The sequence below is a fragment of the Ovis aries genome, chromosome 20 (genome assembly GCF_016772045.2).
Source record: "Ovis aries strain OAR_USU_Benz2616 breed Rambouillet chromosome 20, ARS-UI_Ramb_v3.0, whole genome shotgun sequence".
Taxonomy (NCBI): Eukaryota; Metazoa; Chordata; class Mammalia; order Artiodactyla; family Bovidae; genus Ovis; species Ovis aries.
The window spans coordinates 31,331,368-31,353,022 of record NC_056073.1 but is presented as its reverse complement, the minus strand read 5'-3'; the positions used below and the strand labels follow the sequence as shown (position 1 = coordinate 31,353,022).

At 38.7% G+C, this 21,655-nt stretch overlaps 1 protein-coding gene across 6 annotated transcripts in view; it reads left to right on the top strand.

Moving 5' to 3' along the window:
• Window positions 1-21,655, top strand: part of CARMIL1 (capping protein regulator and myosin 1 linker 1) — a 306,068-nt gene that overhangs the window by 214,715 nt on the left and 69,698 nt on the right. For all 6 annotated transcript variants that reach the window (XM_060403423.1, XM_004019095.6, XM_027958413.3 and 3 more), the window contains 7 exons: window positions 1,170-1,251; window positions 2,100-2,199; window positions 2,302-2,356; window positions 7,521-7,693; window positions 9,269-9,337; window positions 10,813-10,906; window positions 17,230-17,328. In XM_060403423.1, coding sequence (XP_060259406.1) covers window positions 1,170-1,251; window positions 2,100-2,199; window positions 2,302-2,356; window positions 7,521-7,693; window positions 9,269-9,337; window positions 10,813-10,906; window positions 17,230-17,328 — 672 coding nt within the window. The remainder of the gene's footprint in view (window positions 1-1,169; window positions 1,252-2,099; window positions 2,200-2,301; window positions 2,357-7,520; window positions 7,694-9,268; window positions 9,338-10,812; window positions 10,907-17,229; window positions 17,329-21,655) is intronic.

Sequence of the window (21,655 nt, the reverse complement as noted above, 5' to 3'; positions counted from 1 at the left end):
ACTTGAAGCAGTGTTTCTTATGTCTATTTGTGAAGAACCTGGTGGTGGTTGTTTTTTAATTTCCACTCTATCATAAGCCAATAGTTTGGCAAAAAATATAATAAAAATAGCCATAGTTCTACCCACTGGGTTCACAACCCTTCAGCTGTGGAGTTGGTTGGTCTTGGTTTCCTTGGGGGATGTAGACCAGCCTCCAGGGATGTTGGCCTCTGTGTGACACTCCCCTTCAGAGCTCACATCAGGCATCTCACAGTGATCTGCTGTCACCTGAAAAAATAGAAAAGACTGAATGTAAAGACTCCCGCTAAAAAAACTGAATAAAGTGATCCCAAAGATCTGTGCAAAATTCTGCTTATCATATAAGCAGCCAGGGAAATTGGCAGGTTTTGGTCCAGAGTTCCACAGACATATTGCATCTAAAATAGTGAAATAAGGATTCTTTAAAATTTTACATCAAAATGTGAACAAGTAGAAAGTGTTATCAATTTGGTATAGAATCTTAAAATTTCATTTTCTTAAGTGAATAGAGAAACTACCATGTCCTTTGGCCCATAGTAGGTTCCCAATAAATGATAGTTTCTCTTATTAGATCATAAATTTCCTGAACAGAGGGTCACAGCGTGGAAAACTGCACCCTGCACAATGTTTTAACATGTAGTAAGAACTCAGATAGTTGCTGAATGGGAAACAAATAGATATTCTGACCTTGGTAAAATGTGCTTTTGATTTTGGGGAAAAAGATGAAAATGACTTTTTAGGTTTTTATGGTCTCCTTCAGTTGTTTTGCTGCTGCATGATGGAGAGTTATATCTGAAATCTGTGATAATCAGATATAACAGTAGTGATTTCTCATGTATAACGATATTCGTTAGATTTCCAAAAGTCAGAAATGAAGAAAATTCTTGTGGGTTGACGGAGACTGTTTTGCCTGTGGTGATGCAGGGTGATCTCTGTCTTCTGTTTCTTTCTCTAATGATTTTCAGACTTATGTGGAATGGGACATCGTGACTAGTGGTTGGCCCTTTGCATTGATGATTTTTTTTTTAAGTTGATAAGTTTTCTCTTTTTCTTTGGTGCTAAATTCAAGGCTATCTCTCCTATTTTTGATTTTTTGGTTTCACCCTTCCAGTAGGTGACCACTTTCCCCTGTTTGGTTTGTGTTTCTCTAGCTGAGATCTGGAGGTGCGCAGGTACTAGAAGGCTGCATTGCTGAAATCCACAACATCAGCAGCCTAGACATCTCTGATAACGGTAAGTCAGAAATTAGAGAAGAAAACACATAGAAATATTATTTGAAGGAAGTTAGTAAAGGCAAAATAGTCTAATCCAATCTAGACACCTTAATAAAACTGATATTTCACTCCTTGATTAGAGGACTATTTTTTCTTTTTCCACGATTTTTATAAATACTTTTTTTTTCATGATAACTATAGCATTTATGTTTTAAGAGAGTATATTTATGGAATAATTTCATGTCAAAGTCTTGTTTGTTTCATGGCCAAAAAGTGAAAAGTCTACGCAGTAAAACAATTTAGTTGAAAAAAAAAGATCAGCAATATATTGATAACAATCTGAGTACAACCTTTTGTGTTGGACTTGGTAGTAATAAAATTGAGGCCTTATTTATTTATACAAAAACCTGTTTCATTAGCTTTATTTCTACTGGTTATAGTAGTATGTGAGTATGAACCTGCAAAGACAAGCATGCTGTATGAATTTGTATAGACAACTTTATCTGCAGTCACCTCCCAGTGAACAGTATGTCAGAATCTTCTCTCACAAAGGTGTGGGGAGAGGTGAAACTTTCTACTGTCATGTATCACCATTCCTTGCTGACTTTATTTAGCCCCTGGTTGCATAAGAGATTTAGATATGTCTTTGTGGAGAATGAATTTATCCCTGTGAAATAATAGGACATAAAAAGAAGGCAAAAAGTTCCTTTGGTGGGAGGGTGGGGGGGAGAAGATTAGAACCCCAGGAATTACAGGACAGTACCGAAAGTCATCTAACTGCCTTGCACCTTTGTTTAATTGTGTTCCCTCTGAGAATTTATTTATCCACATGTGTGTTGATTTTCCATTTACTCTGATTCTTTCCAGGTTTGGAATCTGACCTATCTACCTTAATAGTGTGGCTCAGTAAAAACAGATCAATACAACACCTGGCGTTAGGCAAAAATTTTAATAATATGAAATCCAAGTAAGAGTTTTTTGCGTTTTTTATATGACAATGATGAAAATAACCAGCCCCCTGAAAGCTTTTGATTTGATTCCACTGTTCACATCTTTAAAATCTCTTTAGAAATCTGACACCTGTGTTGGACAACTTAGTACAGATGATTCAAGATGAAGAATCAGTGAGTATTATTTTCAACACTTTTGCCTAAAACCTTTCTTTCTGTTGCTGTTCTTACTAATTTTGTCCAGTGGGTTAGTGCTGATATGCTTTCAGATAATTTTATCTCTGCATACATTTTTTATTATTTTTTAAATGCAGTAAATATTCATGTTTTAGCACAGTTATAGAGTATACTTAAATTTACTTACTTTTCACTTTATTCAACTAATCACTAATTAAAGGAAGATTGAAACTAATAGGTGAAAAGAAATATACATTTACTCCTAAGCCCATCTTTCAATAAGCTGTATTACTTACTAGCTTCAGCTAATACACTAATCTGCAGGTATGAATTTTTACTCTCTAGTTGACTTTATGACTTAATCTCATGCTGAGAAACATCATATTGCTAATTTGAATTTCATCCAGTAATTGTGCAGAATTATAAGAGACTAAGAAAGTTGTTCTGAAAAAAAAAAAAAAAAAGAAAGTTGTTCTGCATCTTAAATTATGTCTAGAGCTCTAATAATCCTTATATTTTTATCCCCTTTAATTTTTCCTGGCTAAAACTTGGTTCATGGTAAAGAAATTTAATTTCAAATAGTATCCTATTTTGCTACCCTTAGACAGGCATAAGAAAAGATATTTTCTGGACCAAGTGAGAAGCACGCTACCATTAATTCCTTTCATTGAAACCTAGTGTATCACACCTTGTGTTTTACTGATGCTCTTTAACATTTTGTCCATTTCCTATCTTGGTCCTCAGCCACCAAAGAGCTTACATGGTTCCTCAAATCCAAATCAATTTGTATAATAAAGATTCATATTATTTGTTGCTTTTGTAGGTCATAGAAGTAATCTCCTATGTTAATCATGTGAGATGTGTCACATTTTTTTAAAGTATGATTTTCCCTTTTGAATTTGTATAGGGTAATAGCAAATTCTGCTGAAACTGTAAGCTAAGTTTTCAGAGAAAGCCATGGGGTCGGGAGAGATGGAGGCGGGTGCTTTTCCTTGCCTGCCTTTGCCCATATCTCTTTGTTGGGGCTCTGATCTGGAGGGCAGGAGAAAATTCTGCTGTCACTGTGTGGATGTAATTTCCAACCTGTGGGCTAGAAATGAAACTCATTGTTACTTAATGAATTCAAGCACTGCTCTTTGTCCTCATTTGCCAATAGGCCCTATATTTTGTTACTGTTATACTGGGTCATTAAAGGCATAATTAGAATGTAATTTATACTTTTCAGAATTTATGCAGTTTGTTTTACATATTAATTTGACTTTCTACCACCTTGCTGTATTTGAGATTTTGATTTCCCAAAGTTGGCCCAGTTTTGAAAGATTGGAGAAGCCAGTATTGCAGAATCTACAGAATCATGTTTAATAATCATTCCCAAATATTTGTTTCTTAGCACATATTTTAGGAAAATTTATGTTAATTTCATGTTTTGCTTATTACACAAGGGTCTTTAAATTCTGTTCCTATAATTTTCAAAGTCTCTTACTCAAAGATAATCTTGATATTTAAAGCACACCTAAAAACATATTTGCAGATGGTAAAGTTTGATATATAAATGTGAATTCTGTCAAGTTATAAATTTGAGAAATGTGCTGCTAATAACATACAGTGAAAAGCCTTTTATGTTCATGTCATAGAAAAGTAGGTGGCTTTTTCAAAAAGCAATTACCTTCTTTTTTTTTTTTTCTCCTACTTCAGAATCAGTAATGTTCAAAACAATTTGAAATGATTAGGAGTTAAATCTTGTGACTATAAAAATTCCACCCATGACTGGCACCACTAGGCTGATTTTTTTTTTTAAGGTCTTTATATACAAAAAGGAAACTCTTTGCTTTTTACGTTGTGACCTTGTGTCTGTAGAGCTTGTTCTTAAAGGGCCCATGGAATACTTCATTCGCCCAGTATTGCACATTATGTTCACTTGGAAAATCCAGACATACAGGTTCTACTGTCGCCTTCAACTCTAGACAGTGGTTGTCAGGCTGCAGCAACCACAGTCAAGGGATAGTAACATTGAGGGGCCAAGATGACAGAGACTTTTGTTTTGAAGTATTACATACAAACCTATGCTATGACCAATAGAACAGTATGTGTTTGTCCTGGGAGTACCTATCGCAAGGAGACATACTGTCAGATTAAGCATGTTCAGCTCTGAACAGGAACAGTAAGATTTCAAGTAATCATGTTACCTGGAAGTGCAGTAAATCAAGAAGGGATGACCTTATAAATATGCATGCAATTCTGGCTGTTCTATTCACATTAATGACTCTGCCTATTATTTTTAAGTGTTAACTGGGGTATATTAGAGTTTGAATATAGTACTGGAAGTGGTGCTCAGCAGCTTGGAGACTTGGCAGCTTTCCAGTATTAGGAAGAAGCTGTAATATATCATTTCTGCAGGAGTTGAATAGAGCTCATTGAAATGATGGGATTACAGCTTTTTATTAAAACACCATTGCTTACATTTTCATTTAAAATATGAAGTTTCCCGAGTCTGAAGCATTTTTTGTTAAGTTTCTTCTATCTACTTGAATGTAGAATCTTAAGAAAATTGAAGCCACCTCCCTAAGCCAACCTGAGTCTAAGATTATTCAGGCTTTGGGGCTGAGATTTCAATTGCCTTAGCACTTACTATGTCATTTAACTTGAAAAAAATTGATTCTAACTAATATTAATATCTTTTGATTTTAATATAGATATATTACATTTAGAAAATATGGTCAAATTTTGATAATAAGGACAATCAGAAATTTTGATAATAAGTACAGTCACTCAGGAAAAGTGTAATCAAATGGATAATGCCAGTTTGTAAATGTATGAGTCTTTAAACTGTCGACACTGTCTTCCTGCCTCCTGGGCCTTTCTGTAGATGTGCCTTGAACATGTGCTCTATTAGAAGTCAGGGGCTTCCCAGGTGGCACAGTGGTTAAGAATCTACTTGCCAGTTCAGGAGATGAAAGAGACCTGGGTTTGATCCCTGGGTTGGGAAGATTCCCCTGAAGGAGGGAATGGCAACCTACTCTGGTGTTCTTGCCTGGAACATTCCATGGACAGAGGAGCCTGGCGGACTATAGTCCATGGGGTTGCGAGAGTCAGACACGACTGAGCATACATGCATGGGAATCAGTGTTTATTGGTTGAATGGATGTGAATACACCCCAGGATTTGTGGTGGGGGATCCTACAGACCACCCAGGCACATCTTGATAACCCGAGTCCCATGGGCCACCATGGAACCTGGTCATAGATGATCCTAGAAGCTGCTTCCCAGTAATGTCAGAACTGCTTATGGAATTAGGATATTGAATTGTTGAGTATAGTGGGGCCAACCTAGACTACCTCAAGCAACCCAGAAGACCTCCAGATCCCCAGGGAAGTCTTAGTTCTGACTTTTAGAGCAACACTGGTTTTAAGTCCAAAAATCCTCACCATCTCATTAATTCAATTATGGCTGAAGAACTGGATTGAGAATTTAAATGCCCACAGTTCTAGGAAGGTGATATAAACAAGTGTGAGCAGGGTGTAAGTAGGGAGCACCTTTCTTTTTTCTTTTTTGGTCATATTCTCTGCAGACCACGCAAAACCTGCCTCTAGGCTGAGTGGTTTTTGTGCTCAGTAGCTAAGTCGTGTTTGACTGTTTGCAGCCCTGTGGATTGTAGCCCACCAGGCTCCTCTGTCCTTGGGATTTCCCAGGCAAGAATACTGGAACGAGTTGCCATTTCCTTCTCCAAGTTGCCATCTTCCTGACCCAGGGATCGAACCTGCATCTCCTGCACTGCAGGCAGATTCTTTACCACTAAGCCACCTGGGAAGCCCCAAGTGGCTTTTAGTCTATGGCTTAAATGGACAATGAGTGGTCATTATACAGCTTATGGTAATGAAAAAGTCACATACATTTGACTTTTTTAAAAAAAATTGTAGATACGCTTTTTGATTGGATCTCATAAGAAAAAGCTAACAGGGAACATCAAAAAGATGCAGGAAAAGCCAACGGAGGCTTTGTGTTGTGAGAAGTTAAAAACACAGAATCGGCAAACAGACTGGTTCCTGTTCAGCTACTTTCTGTGTGACCTTGGTTGAGTCACTTAATCTTTCTATTTCTTATTTGAGAATAAGGGTAATAATACCTAATATAATATTGGGCTTCCCATGTGGTACTAGTGGTAAAGAATCCTCTTGCCAATGAAGGAGATGTAAGAGACGTGGGTTCAATCCCTGGGTCAAGAAGATCCCCTGGAGGAGGGCATGGCAACCCACTCCAGTATTCTTTCCTGGAGAATCCCATGGACAGAAGAGCCTGTCAGTCTACAGTCCATAGAGTCACAAAGAGTTGGGCACGACTGAAGTGATGTTGCATGCATAATAATACCTAAGTATTGGATTATTGGGTTGATTAAATGAGTAAACACATGTAAAAAGCTTAAACAGTCATCAATCATGGTAAACATTCAATGACTGTCAGCTATTACTGATCCTGGCTGGATTTTATTTTACATTTACTACTACTAGTAACTTAGTACCAGTATTCCTCTATTGGGCTTCCCAGGTGACGCTAGTGGTAAAGGATCTGCCTGCCAGTGCAGGAGACATAAGAGGCGTGGGTTCAATTCCCGGTTCGGGTAGATCCCTTGGAGAAGGGCATGGCAACTCACTCCAGTATTCTTGCCTGGAGAGTGCCGTGGACTGAAGAGCCTGGTGGGCTATGGTCCACAAGATTGGAAAGAGTCAGACACGACTGAAGTGACTTAGCACACATGCATCATTCGTCTACTAGCATTTTAAGATGCCCTGCCTTGTTTAGAGACGGATCAAAAAGGATAGTGTTGCCATACTGAAGCATAGACATTTTTGTGCAGTATTTTTATTTCTTCCCATCCTCTACTTCAAAAGAGCTGGCATCTGCCACTCTGGGTATCTTTCCACAGCTTCCCTTAGAGGATAAGTGGGTGATATTCGGCACTGACACAAGCTCTTCATGTTTGACTCCCAAGGTCCGGAACCCTTGGGTCCCATTCACTAGTGCCTTTTAGCCGGAAGTTTCCAAAGTTTCCACCTTGCGCTTGTGCAGTCGGTCCCACCCCTGGTGGTTTTCCATGAAGCAGGTCCCCTGAGCAGTGGCGGCCCTGATGTGACCATGTGAATGCTATCTGGTGTTGCCTCCACAGCCTCTGCAGTCCTTGTCCCTGGCCGACTCGAAACTCAAGACCGGGGTCACCATCATCATCAACGCCCTGGGTAGCAACACCTCCCTGACCAAAGTGGACATCAGTGGGAATGGCATGGGGGACATGGGGGCGAAGATGCTGGCCAAAGCACTGCAGATCAACACCAAGCTCAGGTACGCAGGCCGGGCCCTCGGCCCCGACGGGTGGATGCTGGTTCTCAGGAAGGCCTCGAAGGGAGTCTGGCCCACAGGCATTGGGGACCTGCTGTGTCCGTGTGAGCCCGGGTTTCCTAGGAGACCAGCTGGGGAGCAGAGACGACAGCTTCAAGTCTTCTGTCAAAATATAGAGGAGAGCGTTCCCAAATTTAGACACAGTCATTCCTTCACACTGCTCTCTTCAGGATTTCCATTGTGAGGTGAACCCGACTGAGAACCATTGCAGTTTCCTGTTTCACAGCAGTGTTGACAGCTGACAGATGGGAGGGGAAAGGAGGGGCTTGGGGACAATGCCAAACATGCAGAGCTGGGAAGACCGGAGGAATTACACGAGGGGCTTCCCTGTATTGGTTGTGAGCCCAGAGTCTTATCTTCCCTTCCCACTCCTGCCGACATAAAGACCTAAAACCCAAGGGATCCAGGAAGTCCACTGGGTCAAAGGTAGGTTCATCCTGGGAGCCAACTCATCTGTTCATTGGTTTTCATTTGTAGTACTTCCCAAGCCTGGCTTTTCTTAAGGATAAGCCATGTGGTAGCCACTTCTCTTAGGACCAGTGATATGGTAACCATATTACCATCCACCAGTTGGAGATTTGGCTGCTACCTAGCCCAGCAGTCTGGTGAAAGAAGAGTTAATAATTCACGCTGTTCCTCAAGGGCTCTTTCTTGCTGTTTCCTTGGCTCTCTGGTATAAGTCAGAACCTGTACCTTCTGTCTAAATTGAAGGCAAAAGCCCCAAACTGCAGCAGTTTCTTTGAAGGCCAGTGTGTATGTGAGGAAGGTCATTGAGGTTAGGAAGAGAAAGCAATTAAAGGCTGTGAGTCTGGGAGCATTCAGACAAATAAAAAGCCATTTCATGTGTCAGGTGAATTGACAAAGCCTAAAATACTTCTGAAGTATTCACAGTCTGAAAGGAAAGTAATACTTTTCTTCCAAAATAGATTTTGTGTTTAAAAAGTAAACAACCTCCTTAGATTACCCGAGGTTCTGCCAGCAGAGTGAACTCGGTTGCTGGGACTGTTGGTCACTCCACATCAGGGCAGTGATGAAACATCAGAAAATACCAGATGGTCTTTCTAGCTGTTTACAATAGAAAAAAAACTTAGTACCTGAAATTCGTTATGTTGGACATGAGACTGTGTAGCCTCTTATATAAATAGCTTCAGCCTCAGACTTAAGTACTAGGATGGTATTTGGAGAATATGTTGGGAGAATATCAGGGAAGTCCGGATTTAGGGTTTTCTGGCTGGTTAGGCATTAGGTGATATAATGGTAAGTTAATGTGTGTACTGTTGCTTTTAAGGTTTTGTTTTTTTTTTTTTCCATCCTCCTTGAGCAGAGAATGGCTTTGGAATCTAATATTGGAGGAAATGCTCATCCTTGCTATGTTTGAAACAATGCTGAATGTTATTCCTAGCTCATTGTGCTAAGCTACCTAGACAGTGTTGCCTGTGAGAGATGTATCTGCAGTGGGAGAATCATTTCCTCCATTCCTAACTATCTGATCATCTTTGTGATTTGGTTTCCAAACAGGACTGTTATATGGGACAAGAACAACATTACCGCACAAGGCTTTCAAGATATAGCTGTTGCTATGGAAAAGTAAGTTTTACGTAGGACTTCTTTCTAGAAAAATAGAAAAGAACCAGTGGTGTTTGTGTTATCAATGGGGTAATACAGGTAATGATAGATTAACTCAGACCCAGACTGTCTGATTCTCAGTCTACTCCTCACCAGCCATGACACCTGGAAATACATTGACTTTCTTCTGGTGTGAGTTTCTTCATCCATAAAATGAGGGCATAGATGCTTATTCTGCCAAAGTCACAGATATCATGGTGGAGGCCCGCACAGTGCTCACCTTGCTTCTTTCTCCTTGTGGTTTCAAGCCTGTTTCCACAGGGTCCACCCTGTAAGTTGGACTGGATGAAGAACTGTTTGTGTTTTTTTTTCCCATTAGGTAACCATCCAGATGACTGCTATTATTAAGATGACTGTTTATTTTCTTTATTATTTCTTCATTATTCATGCCTGTTTTAGGAGTTGTTAATTTATTCTTCCAGTAGAAGCCATCTAACTAACCATAAGAATCACATGTCAAGTGCTGCTGCTTGTTTAGAGACCTGAAATAAGCCAGCTGTGTGAAGCCTATGCCTCAGCTGCTAACACGTGGCCTACAAGGTCAATTCTGAGTGTCTTGTTGTGAAACACAAGCATTTGGGGTGGGAAAGAGAAGGTGCCCCCGAGGCCTGAGTTTGTGGAAGGGGAGCAGGTGTGGACATTCATCCTGACCCATAGCTCTTTGTAGCAAGGTCAGGAGCAGAGGCCAGAGTGCAGCTTTAAGTATTCTCATGCAAAAATGACTTACCCTTGCATTCCTGTGTCAACGGTCAGCAGCCCTGAGGTGATAAATAGACCCAGAGTTGCTTTACCTGGTGTCAGGAGCCTGGGCTTCTCAGGGTGGGGTTGCAGACTGCCAGGCCCTCAGAGGTCAGGGTGTTGAGCCAGGCAGGAAGGTTTTCTAAAGACAGTCGCTGGTCTTGGACTCGCTTATTTAAAGGAGCCCAGAGCCTGAACAGACTGTTATTGTGGATGCTTATGTCCTTGGCTTGGCAAGCAAACGTTTGGTTCTATTTTGGGGTTTTTGTCTACTGTTCGGGGCCTGTCATCCATCATCAGGGGTGATCAAAGTACCTTCAGATCTGTTGGTGATTGAAATCCAAGTGAGTGAGTTGATCTGGACATTTCCCCCTAGCCTTTCTCTCAGTCCATCTCTGCAATTTCAGTTTGAAAGTCCTGTCCTTGCTGTAATTGAAAACCAAAAGCAAAACAACAAAACCAGTTTCCTTCAAATTCTGTCAGTTTTGCAGACAGCGTGACGAGGTCACCCGTGGTGTCGCACACGTGGATAGAAAAGAAGGCTGACCCTATGATCATGGGGCCTAAAACGTTCCAGTAGTTTAGAATTTTCTAAGACACTTTGGCAATTCTCTTTTCAGATTTTTCAAAGAAGAGTGTGGAATTAAAGTAATAGGAAGTTATTTTTAATAAACATACCATTTTCTCCTTTTTTCTAGGAACTACACGTTGAGATTTATGCCAATTCCTATGTACGATGCTTCTCAGGCCTTAAAAACAAACCCTGAAAAGACAGAAGAGGCTCTCCAGAAGGTACTGAAGGATCAATAGCTTAATTATAATAAGTTCACATTTGAATGAAATTATGTAAATAATAATTCTGAATGTATGAACAGTGTTTTGAATTTTACAAAGCTATTTTCATATGTTTGTATTCTTGTGATTATGACTGGATAATGCATGACTGGGGGAGGAATAACATAAGAAAGATTAGAACTTGTGAACTTTAGGTGGAGTGAAATAACATTCTTATAACATCAGCATGCCAGAGCTCAGGCATGGATAACTTCCTGTTTATCCTTTGGAGAATGTGTAGAAATCCGTGTCAGCTAGCACATCCTTCATCCTCAGCAGCCTGAACCTTCCCTTCCTTCTTCATCGAGAAACGGTACTGTTGAGATCTCTCTTGGTCATCTTTTTCTATAAATGTGTCTGAATCCACTCCCATTCCCACTTTGTTTCTGGCAACCCCAGAGGAGGGTGGGCGCTTTCCCTTAGAAGCCCAGCCATCCATGGTGCCTCTGACCCCAGCATCTCTGCCCTCTGCTGGTAACTTGCCCGTCAGTCATTCCTTCACATCTGCACTCTTACGTATCTTCATCCTTCCCTTTCTGTGGTTATGGCTACCTTTACATCTACTTTTAGATATGCTCAAATATTTCCCGTCTGACTCCACATTTATCATGCTATTATTTGGGAAATCTCCGAAATCTTTCTTGCCTCTTTGTGCTTTCCTCTGGTGGTGGCACCTTCTGTCCAGTCTCCTAAGTATGACTTCTTTTCCCCTATATTGTCTGGAGCCAATCCATCACCAAGTTTACTGTGTAGCATAAATCTCTTCATTTCCTCTCCTTCCCTCTCTTCCTATAACAGATGCTTTTGTTCTAGCCTCATCCTCTCTCACCAGGATGGTTACATCCCTTTGTCTGTTTTCTACGCTACAGTCAAAAATAGCCATCTTTCTTCTTGGTGAATTTGATCAGACTAAAACCTTCAATCCAGTCCTCCCCAGAGGCTTTTAGGATCAAGCCTAATCTCCTTAGCTTGGCAAGAATTTCTACCCAGGATCTGTCTCCTATTCACTGTCAATTTCATCTCTTAACCACCCCATGGTCTTTGTTTTTCTCTACTTCAGGGAACTTGATAGAAATGCAGATTCTTGGGCCTCAGAACCTGAGGCAGGACTTAGCCATCTGTGTTTTTCTGAGCTTTCCTGATGCTTTGTAACATTTGGGAATCACTGCTTGAGTCTAGATGATACTCGTGCTTACCCCACTACTGTACATGTCTGTTGAGATTGAAATCCAGCGTCAGCCCATCCAGGAAGGCTTCTCAGAGTCCCTTTCCCCCAGTAGGTAGGTGGTTCTTCCACTGGCCTTGTGACATTGTTTTAAGTTACCTGCCTCCATTTTTTTTTTTTTTTCCTCCCAGTGACTGAGCTCTTTGAAGGCAGAGCCTGCGTTTTTCATCTTGTTTTATTCTCAGAAGCTAGTGCAGTACCTGGTATGGATGTTTAGATGTTCTTTAGATGTTCAGTGAATAAAGGGAGTAAGGCTGGGAGTGGAGGAGGAGGAAAGTGTGGGGTTGCAAAAGAAACCATCTAAGATTTGTGTTCAAAAGATCCAAGTCAGATTCTTCCCAGCTTTGTAAGTTCTGTAAGTACTTAGTGTTTCTGAACTTTGGTTTCTTCATCTATATAAAAAATAAAGCTACCCACAATAACAGTGTTTAGCTGATGCTTAGGATATAGTTCATGCTGGGTGCCTGACACTATATTAAATGATTTACATAAATTAATACCTGTCAACTTTAAATCCATGAGTTTTGTTCTATTATATCCTCGTTTTATGGATAAGAAAACTGAAAGTGTGTCTAATTTGCCTAAGGTCTCCATAAGGATCAAATGAAGTAGTATACATGAAAAGCAATTTGTCAGCCATAAAGCAAAATACAAATGTTACATATCTTTATGCTTTCCTAAAGGATATTAGTCAGTTTATAACAGAAGACATATTCTATAGAGATGAGGTTTCTGATTTCAGATTAGACATGCAGAGTTTGTAACTCATCATTCCCATTCTCACAACAAGAATAAAGCTTAACAAACAGAAAATGAGTGACTTTTCTTAGGTCTGCCAGAGAATTGAGGTGACTCCGCTGACTGTCACCCTGGAAACGGTAATACAGAAAATCAAAGCTGGGATCAGCTTACCAGGAGCAGAAGCTGGTGGAGCCAGTAACTCAGAGGAATGCTTCAACAGCAATTGATGAATTGTTGCAGGCTTAGTGTGGACTAATTTGAGAGCTAAAAACTCTTAGAGGCTCAGTCTTAGGTAGGCTCTGACCCTTGCCTGAGTTTAGTTATAAGAACTCCAACATGTTATCACAGTGAAGATTGGAGGATAATTCGCTCATGTTTCTGGCAGGGGGATGGGAAAAGGTAACTGTTTTGAAATACACTCAGAACATGCTATCCTCTGTAACAAAAGCCAACCCTCAAGAGAAGCTATTCTATGAGAGCCTTACCTGACCTAGGGGAAGGTAGACCACTGTATCCCCTTCCAGCCTTTTGTTTCACATAAAGGAGAGGGTAAAAAAGAGGGCCAAGAAACACTTCTAAAGATTACAGTCCAGGGACTCAGACCTAGTTTTTTTTCTTTTTTTAAGCCTAAATTTAATCTTAAGATTATAGAATGTTTCCCCTCCCTATTACATTACATCACACATCAACTATAATAACAGTGAATTAAAACTGAGCAAAGCTGTAAGACACTATTTAAGAAGGCATTTCTAGGGAAACCCCAAAATAGCAGGAGAGACATGAACAGGTTGATAGAAGAACTTAAAGCCCCTGACATACACAGTTATAGCAGACATTCAACACAACCCAGTTTCTAGCTGAATGAACATAAAAGCTTCACAGTAAAAGACTGATGACCTCAGTGCCTATTACTAGATATATCATATCTGGCTTTCAACAAAAAATGACAAGGCATGCTAAAAAACAAGAAAAACCACAATATGAGGAGCCAAAGCAAATATCAGAACCAGACTCAGATATGATAGAGTTTGGAATTATCAGACAGGTCATTAAAACAATTATAATCAAATATGTTAAGGGCTTTAATGGAAAAAGTAAAAAAAAAAAAATGCAAGAAAAGATAGGTACTAAAAGCAGAGAGAGAGAGAGGAACTAAGAAAAAAAGTCAAAAGGAAGTGTTAGAAGACAGAAATACTGTAACAAACAAAAAAATGCCTTTTATTAGCTCATAGTGGGCTGGAGACAGTGGAGGAAAGAATCACTGAGTTTGAGGATATGTCAGTAGAAACTTCCCTGAAAAAACTTTGCCACTCAAACATTTTTTTTTCTAAAATATTCCCTCCAGATTGAAATGCAAAGAGGGAAAATAGAATAGGAGGAAAAAAGTTTCCTAGAACTGTGGGAAAAATTGCAAAACATTGAATAGCCTTGTATGGGAATATCAGAAGGAGAAAAAAGAGAAAGCAACAGAAGAAGTAATAACCGAGAATTTTCTGAAATTAATGACAGAAACCAAACCACAGATCCAGGGAACTCAGAGAACACCAAGCAAGATAAATACCTCTCCCTGCCCCCCAAAAAGTCAACATGTAAGCACATCATATTCAAACTGCTGAAAATCAAATCAAGGAGAAAATGTTGAAGGAGGACAGGGGAAAATACCTCTTGCATATTGAGAAATGAGGACAAGAATTATATCAGACTTTGAGTCAGAAATCATATAAACAAGAAGAAAATAGAGTGAAATACTAAAGTCTTTGGAAGGAAGAAAAAAACAGACTGGAATTCCGCATCTAGCAAAATTTTTCTTCAAAAATAAGAAAGAAAGACTTTCTGAGCGGTGTTACAAGGGATGAAAGGGAGAAATTGGCAATACTGTCATTAATGTACCTGTACTACTTGTGAAATGGACAGCCTTGGAGTTAATCTGAGTATAACTTACAATTGGCCCACCTTATCTACATCTATGGGCTCAACCACCCATGGACCATGTAATGCCATAGTATTTACTATTGAAAAATATCTGCTTACAAGCACACCTGTGCAGTTCAAACCCGTGTTGTTCAAGTGGCAATTCTAGTGTTATTTGAAAGAAGAGTTGAATTAATTGTAAATGTACTTTGCAGACACTAGGGCAACCACTAAAATATTTATAATTCTCTAAGAAAGGAGAAAAAAGTGAATCAGGTATAATGCTTAAAATCAGAGAAGGCAGAAAAGGAGAGGATAAAAAAAGAACAGAGTATGCAAATATGTTAATTATAAAATTTGTGTTTTTTAAATGAAAATTATTGACTTTAAAGCTCATATTTATTGTTTTCTTTTCCTGTAGTACTTACTATGCTTTCATATATTCCATTTTTCATTGTCACAGAACCCAGTCCTCTTGCCCTTTTACTCTACTGAAGAGCAATATTGTGATTCTGTATTCAATCTTTATTATTTTAAAATATAAGATTCCTTTATTAAAACACATTGTTTTTTGCCTATGTGCTGCTACTATTTTCAGCAGTGAGACTGAAGATGTCTAATGGACTTTAGACTGTCTCCCAGGCCTCTGCTGCCCAGGGGTATTGGCAATGTGATAATGACACTCTTGGCTCTTCCCCTTTCCATTTGACCTGAGTCAATCCCCTCTCTTGTCCTGGTTTTGTGCCTTGCCACCTAAAGGTGCATAGAAGGAAAATTTACCCTGTTAATTCAAGATGTAAATCCTTTTCAGTGGTGATGTGTACATGACTGTTTTTAAAGACACTTAGCGTTGTCTTTCTTCTCTCCCTGTACTAGCTTTTAGAAATGAGCTTTGAATATTAATTTTTTTCTAAAATATTCCCTCCAAGCTCAGTCTGTGAAGCACGATTGGTGCCCCTGGGGCAGTCCTGGAAGTGCGTGGGCCTGCCTTGGGTGCACTGCCTGTATGAGCGGAGCCTCCTGAGTAAACAAGCTGCTCTCAGAACTGGCCCATGGCCAGGGCTTAGTGAGGCCAAACGTAGAACAACTAACAAAGCAAAAGCACCGCAAACTAGGGGGCAATGTGTGTCTTTCAATTTCAGGCAAGAATCTTTTTTTAGCAAAGATATTCTGCCTGATGGTAATGTCACCTTGGAAAGAGATGACTTCTTGGGAAGCAGCAAGAGAAAATTAACGTAATAAAATGTCATGGTATTAATGTGTCACTTTAATGATGCTCCATTTCAGGGGTCTTTCTGTTTTTATAATTTCTTCATTTATGTTTAGTAGAATGGTACATTTTGCTCTGCTCTGTAGTTTCCAGGGATGATAGTAATTATAGTCTGTTTTAATTGTTCCTAATTGGTATTAAGTAGTAGTCATTTTAGCATATGCAAAATTAAAATGAAAATGTAATAATGTTGAAAGCCTCATAGTTATTTGAAGTTCTTAGGGAACTATAGTGACAAATTAGAAGCCAAATGGTTAAGTTGCATTAATAAGGCAAAAGCAGCAACTTAAAAAAATAGATGGCATACTTAGTCATCTCAGATCATTCTTTAAAAAAACACCTTAATAGGTATTCATTATCCCCAATAGTTTATACTGTTTTTTTGCCCAATGTGTATATTGTTCTTCTTAAATACTTTATTCCAATCTAGTTATCATTTGTATTTTTGAGTTTTTCATAAAACATAGTCTATGTATAAAAATATAGATTGTCAAGTAACTTTAGGACTTTTCATTTTCTGTAGGAATCCATTTTCTAATTTTTGATAATTTTGCTAAAATTATTCCTATTTTTAAAAATACATGTAAACCTGGTAGATTAAGGAAATTAGTATATAGCTTTGAGATGGACCAGCCTGTATCCTTCCAATTTTGTACCTGTTTTTTCCTTTAAAGAATTTTCTGAATGCTGGTAGATTCTACCCCTGGAATAAGGCCAAGAGGTTCAGAAAGGACCATCCATACTCTGTAGGAGTACTTATTTAGCTTCTGAACTGTTTATTGGTTAAAAATTTATGAGAGAGAAAAATTACAATCATGTGCTGGAAAGTGATGAAAAAGCAGTAAATGGGGTGTCTAACTCTGCAGGCAATTAAACATTTGCTCTTCTTCGTCAACTACTGAGTCACATAAAAATCACCCATGTTACCTCAAGTGAAATTTCTAACTAAGAACACCTATAATGCATCGGATAGTCTATTTCCCCCTCTCGTACATTCTGTGGGGTTAGGACCCTGGCAGGATGTGTAAATTAGTTGCTTGGGTCTTCACTTCAGCAGCTGGCTGTTTCACTGATGACTTTACTCTCTGCTGAGTTGACATGTGTTCTTGAGAGAGACCTGTGCTTAATTTCCAGATAGAAAACTATCTGCTCCGGAATCACGAGACTAGGAAATACCTTCAAGAGCAGGCCTATCGCCTCCAGCAGGGCATTGTCACCAGCACCACGCAGCAGGTAAGAGGGTGCCAGTCTTCTCCCAGCGCCAGTGCTTCCTCCTGCTTACGCTGAACTGACCCTCGTAAGAGCCAGAGACCAGGGATTTCTATCGTTTGAATCATTTCCCATGGGACAGTAAGAACCCATTTCTGAAAATGACAACAAATGTAAGTAGAGTCTGGGGGAAGATGTAGAGGGAGGAAAATGTAGGTTAATTCTTATACTAAATATACAGTTTTCATTGCTGACGATTTTGTGCATTTTAAGACTGTCAGTAAGGTGCTGTTCAGTTGCTAAGTTATGGGCATAATGACTCTGTGACCCATGGACTGCAGCATGCCACGCTCCTCTGTCCTCCACTATCTTCCAGAGTTTGCTCATATTCATGTCCGCTGAGTCGGTGATGCTATCTAACCATCTCATCCTCTGACATTTCCTTCTTTTGCCTTTAATCCTTCCCAGCATCAAGGTATTTTCCAGTGAGTCAACTTTTTGCATCAGGTGGCCAAAGTATTGAAGCTTAACTTCAGCTATAGTCCTTCCAGTGAATATTCAGGGTTCATTTCCTTTAGGATTGACTGGTTTGATCTCCTTGCAGTAAGATGTGATTTAGATTTATATATAACTATTAGGAACCCTAGATTATAGATGATAAAATCTGAGGGTAATCAGATTTAATACATTGGAGACCTTCTGTTCCATTTTTTCTACTCCATTTCACTTCTCTGAGTAGGAAACAAATTCCCAAATTCTTCTGAATAATTAAGAATTTGTTGAATGTTAATTAATACTTAAGTGCTGAAGAGAAACTATTCTTTTCTTTTACTTCATTCTTTTTCTCTCTACTCAACTTTAAAAAGGTGTGAAATATTTTCCTCCAAAAACATAGCCAAACCCAAGGATCATAAAATATTCGAGGAAAATCTATAGGATGTCAAAGAAAGAAGATATACCAAAGAACTGAGCTCAGATGGTTCAAAGTAGAGCAGAAAACTTAAAAATTTTTTTAAATTTAATAACTTCAGTGGGATTCTAGAGAATATTATATCCATAAAATAGGAATTAGCTGCTATGAAAAGGAGTAATCGGAGGACAGGAAAGAATGCTTAGCAATTGAAAAATACAGAAACTATAATATAGAATTAAGTTAACTGATAGGGCACAAATTAAGGTACTTTTTTGGTAGAAAACAGGGAAAATCTTTATAACATGCAGTAAGACAGATGAAAAATATGAGAGAAAAGTAAGTCAAAATAGTGAATAGATTAAAAATGACCAGTAGCCTTCTAATAGGAACTCTAGAGGTTAAAAAGAAACATCATAGAAAAAGTTAAAAGAGTAAAAATAATAGAAAAGCATTTCATATGAATGTTGGAGTTGATATAACCTATTAAAATTGATCTAGAGGGATGAGTAAAGGACCATACTTGGTCAGAACACTTAGAATAAAGGAAAAAAAAACAAAAAACAAAACACCATCTTAAAGAGTTCCAGAGAGAATACACAGGTCATCTTACAAGGGAACTATCCTAGAAACAAATGAGGTTTAGCCATTTTATCAGACAGAGTGAGGGCAGAATAAAATTATATTTGGACAGGGAATCAGAAATTTTACCCCCAGTATTCCATATGAAAAGCTGATTTTTTGAGGAAATTCTCCAGCAAAACAGAAGAAAGTATCAGTTCAGTTCAATTGCTTAGTCATGTCCATCTCTTTGTGACCCCATGGACTGCAGCACACCAGGCTTCCCTGTCCATCACCAACTCCCAGAGCTTACTCAAACTCATGTTCATCAAGTTGATGATGCCTTTCAACCTTCTCATCTTCTGTCGTCCCCTTCTTCTCCCACCTCCAATCTTTTCCCAGCATCAGGGTCTTTTCGAATGAGTCAGTTCTTCGCTTCAGGTGGCCAAAGTATTGGAATTTCAGCATCAGTTCTTCCAAGGAATATTCAGGACTCATTTCCTTTAGGATGGACTGGTTTGATCTCCTGGCGTCCAAGGGACTCTCAAGAGTCTTCTTCAACACCATAATTCAAAACCATCAATTCTTCAGTGCTCAGCTTTCTTTATAATCCAACTTTCATATCTATATACAACTACTGGAAAAACCATAGCTTTGACTAGATGGACCTTTGTTGGCAAAGTAATGTCTCTGCTTTTTCATATGCTCTCTAGGTTGGTCATAGCTTTTCTTCCAAGGAGCAAGCGTCTTTTAATTTCATGGCTGCAGTGACCATCTACAGTGATTTTGGAGCAAGAAAAGAAAGTCTGTCACTGTTTCCATTGCTTCTTTATCTATTTGCCATGAAGTGATGGGACCAGATGCCATAATAATCGTTTTTTGAATATTAAGTTTTAAGCCACCTATTTCACTCTCCTTTCATCAAGAGGCTCATTGCTTTCTGCCATAAGGGTGGTATCATCTGCGTATCTGAGGTTGTTGATATCTCTCCCACCAGTCTTGATTCCAGCTTGTGCTTCATTGAGCCCAGCATTTTGCATTATGTACTCTGCATATAAGTTAAATAAGCGAGGTCATAATATACAGCCTTGAGATACTCCTTTCCCAATTTGAAACCAGTGATTGTTCCATGTCTGGTTCTAGCTGTTGCTTCTATATATATATATTTATTTATTTATTTTAATTGGAGGTTAATTACTTTACAATATTGTATTAGTTTTGCCATACATCAACATAAATCCGCCACAGGTATACATGTGTTCCCCATCCTGAACCCCCCTCCTTCCTCCCTCCCCGTACCATCCCTCTGGGTTGTCTCAGTGCACCAGCCCCAAGCATCCAGTATCATGCATTGAACCTGGACTGGTGATTTGTTTCATATATGATATTATACATGTTTCAATGCTTCTTGACCTGCATACAGATTTCTCAGGAGTCAGGTAAGGTGGTCTGGTGTTCCCATCTCTTGACGAATTTTCCAGTTTGTTTTGATCTACACAGTCAAAGGCTTTGGTGTAATCAATAAAACAGAAGTAGATATTTTTCTGGAATTTTCTTGCTTTTTCTATGATCCAATACATGTTGGCAATTTGATTTCTGGTTCCCCTGCCTTTTCTAAATCCAGCTTGAACATCTGGAAGTTCACGGTGCATGTACTGTTGAAGCCTGGCTTGGAGAATTTTGAGCATTACTTTGCAAGTGTGTGAGATGAGTGCAATTGTGTAGTAGTTTGAACATTCTTTGGCATTGTCCTTCTTTGGGACTGGAATGAAAACTGACCTTTTCTAGTCCTGTGGCCACTGCTTAGTTTTCCAAATTTGCTGGCATATTGAATGCAGCGCTTTCACAGCATCATGTTTTAGGATTTGAAATAACTCAACTGGAATTCCATCACTTCCACTAACTTTGTTCATAGTGATGCTTCCTAAGGCCCACTTGTTTTTGCATTCCAGGATGTCTGGCTCTAGTTAAGTGATGATAACCACCATCATGGTTATCTGGGTCATTAAGATCTTTTTGGAAAAGAAAGTATACAATATGAGATATAAATAAGAAACTGTGCCAGAAATGAAATCATCGAAGTTATAAAAGCTGAAAGAAAGCTTTAAAAAATTGCCACTTTGGGGCAATCTGCTTTGAGCTGCAGAATTAAAAGGTATACTATTATTACGTTATTCCTCTATGAATTCCATAATCATAATTCTGTACTGTGCATTTTAGTGGATTTAAAATTTTAATATCAACTTAGACAAGAAGGGAACACCTAATTATTATTATACTAAAAAATATGTAAATACTGGAAATCTTAATGTAAAAATAATGAAACTAAAGTTAGGTGTTGAAGAGGGAGAAAGATGAGTTGAGTTTAAGTATACTGAAGTTTTTGTTTTACTTTTTATTTAGAAGTATACTAAAGTTTTACTCTTAGGATAAACCTCTCTAATTCATCAAAAGTCAAAAACACAGATGTAAATCTGCTGTTTGAAATGGAGGTCACCAAAATAATTTAAAAGCAGAGGGGTGTAAAAATTGTTCATTTCAAAAATGTTCATTTCAGTAGATTGAGAGGAGCCAACTGGTAGGAAAAGTTTTATTACTTGAAACTACTTTTTATGGTTTATTCTATTTTCTTATCCGTACAAATATCATTTTAATTTTTGCAGTGTCTTTGGTTTTGGCATCAGGGTAATGCTAGTCTCAGAGAATGACTTTGGAAGTGTTTTTCCTCAACTCTTGGGAATACTTTAGGAAGGATAAGAGTTCTGTCTTCTCTCAGTGTTTGGTAGAATTCACATGTAAAGCCGTCTGCTCCTGGACTTTGGTTTGTTGGGAGGTTTTGTTTTTTTTAACTGCTCATTTAAATTTCATTACTGGTAATTG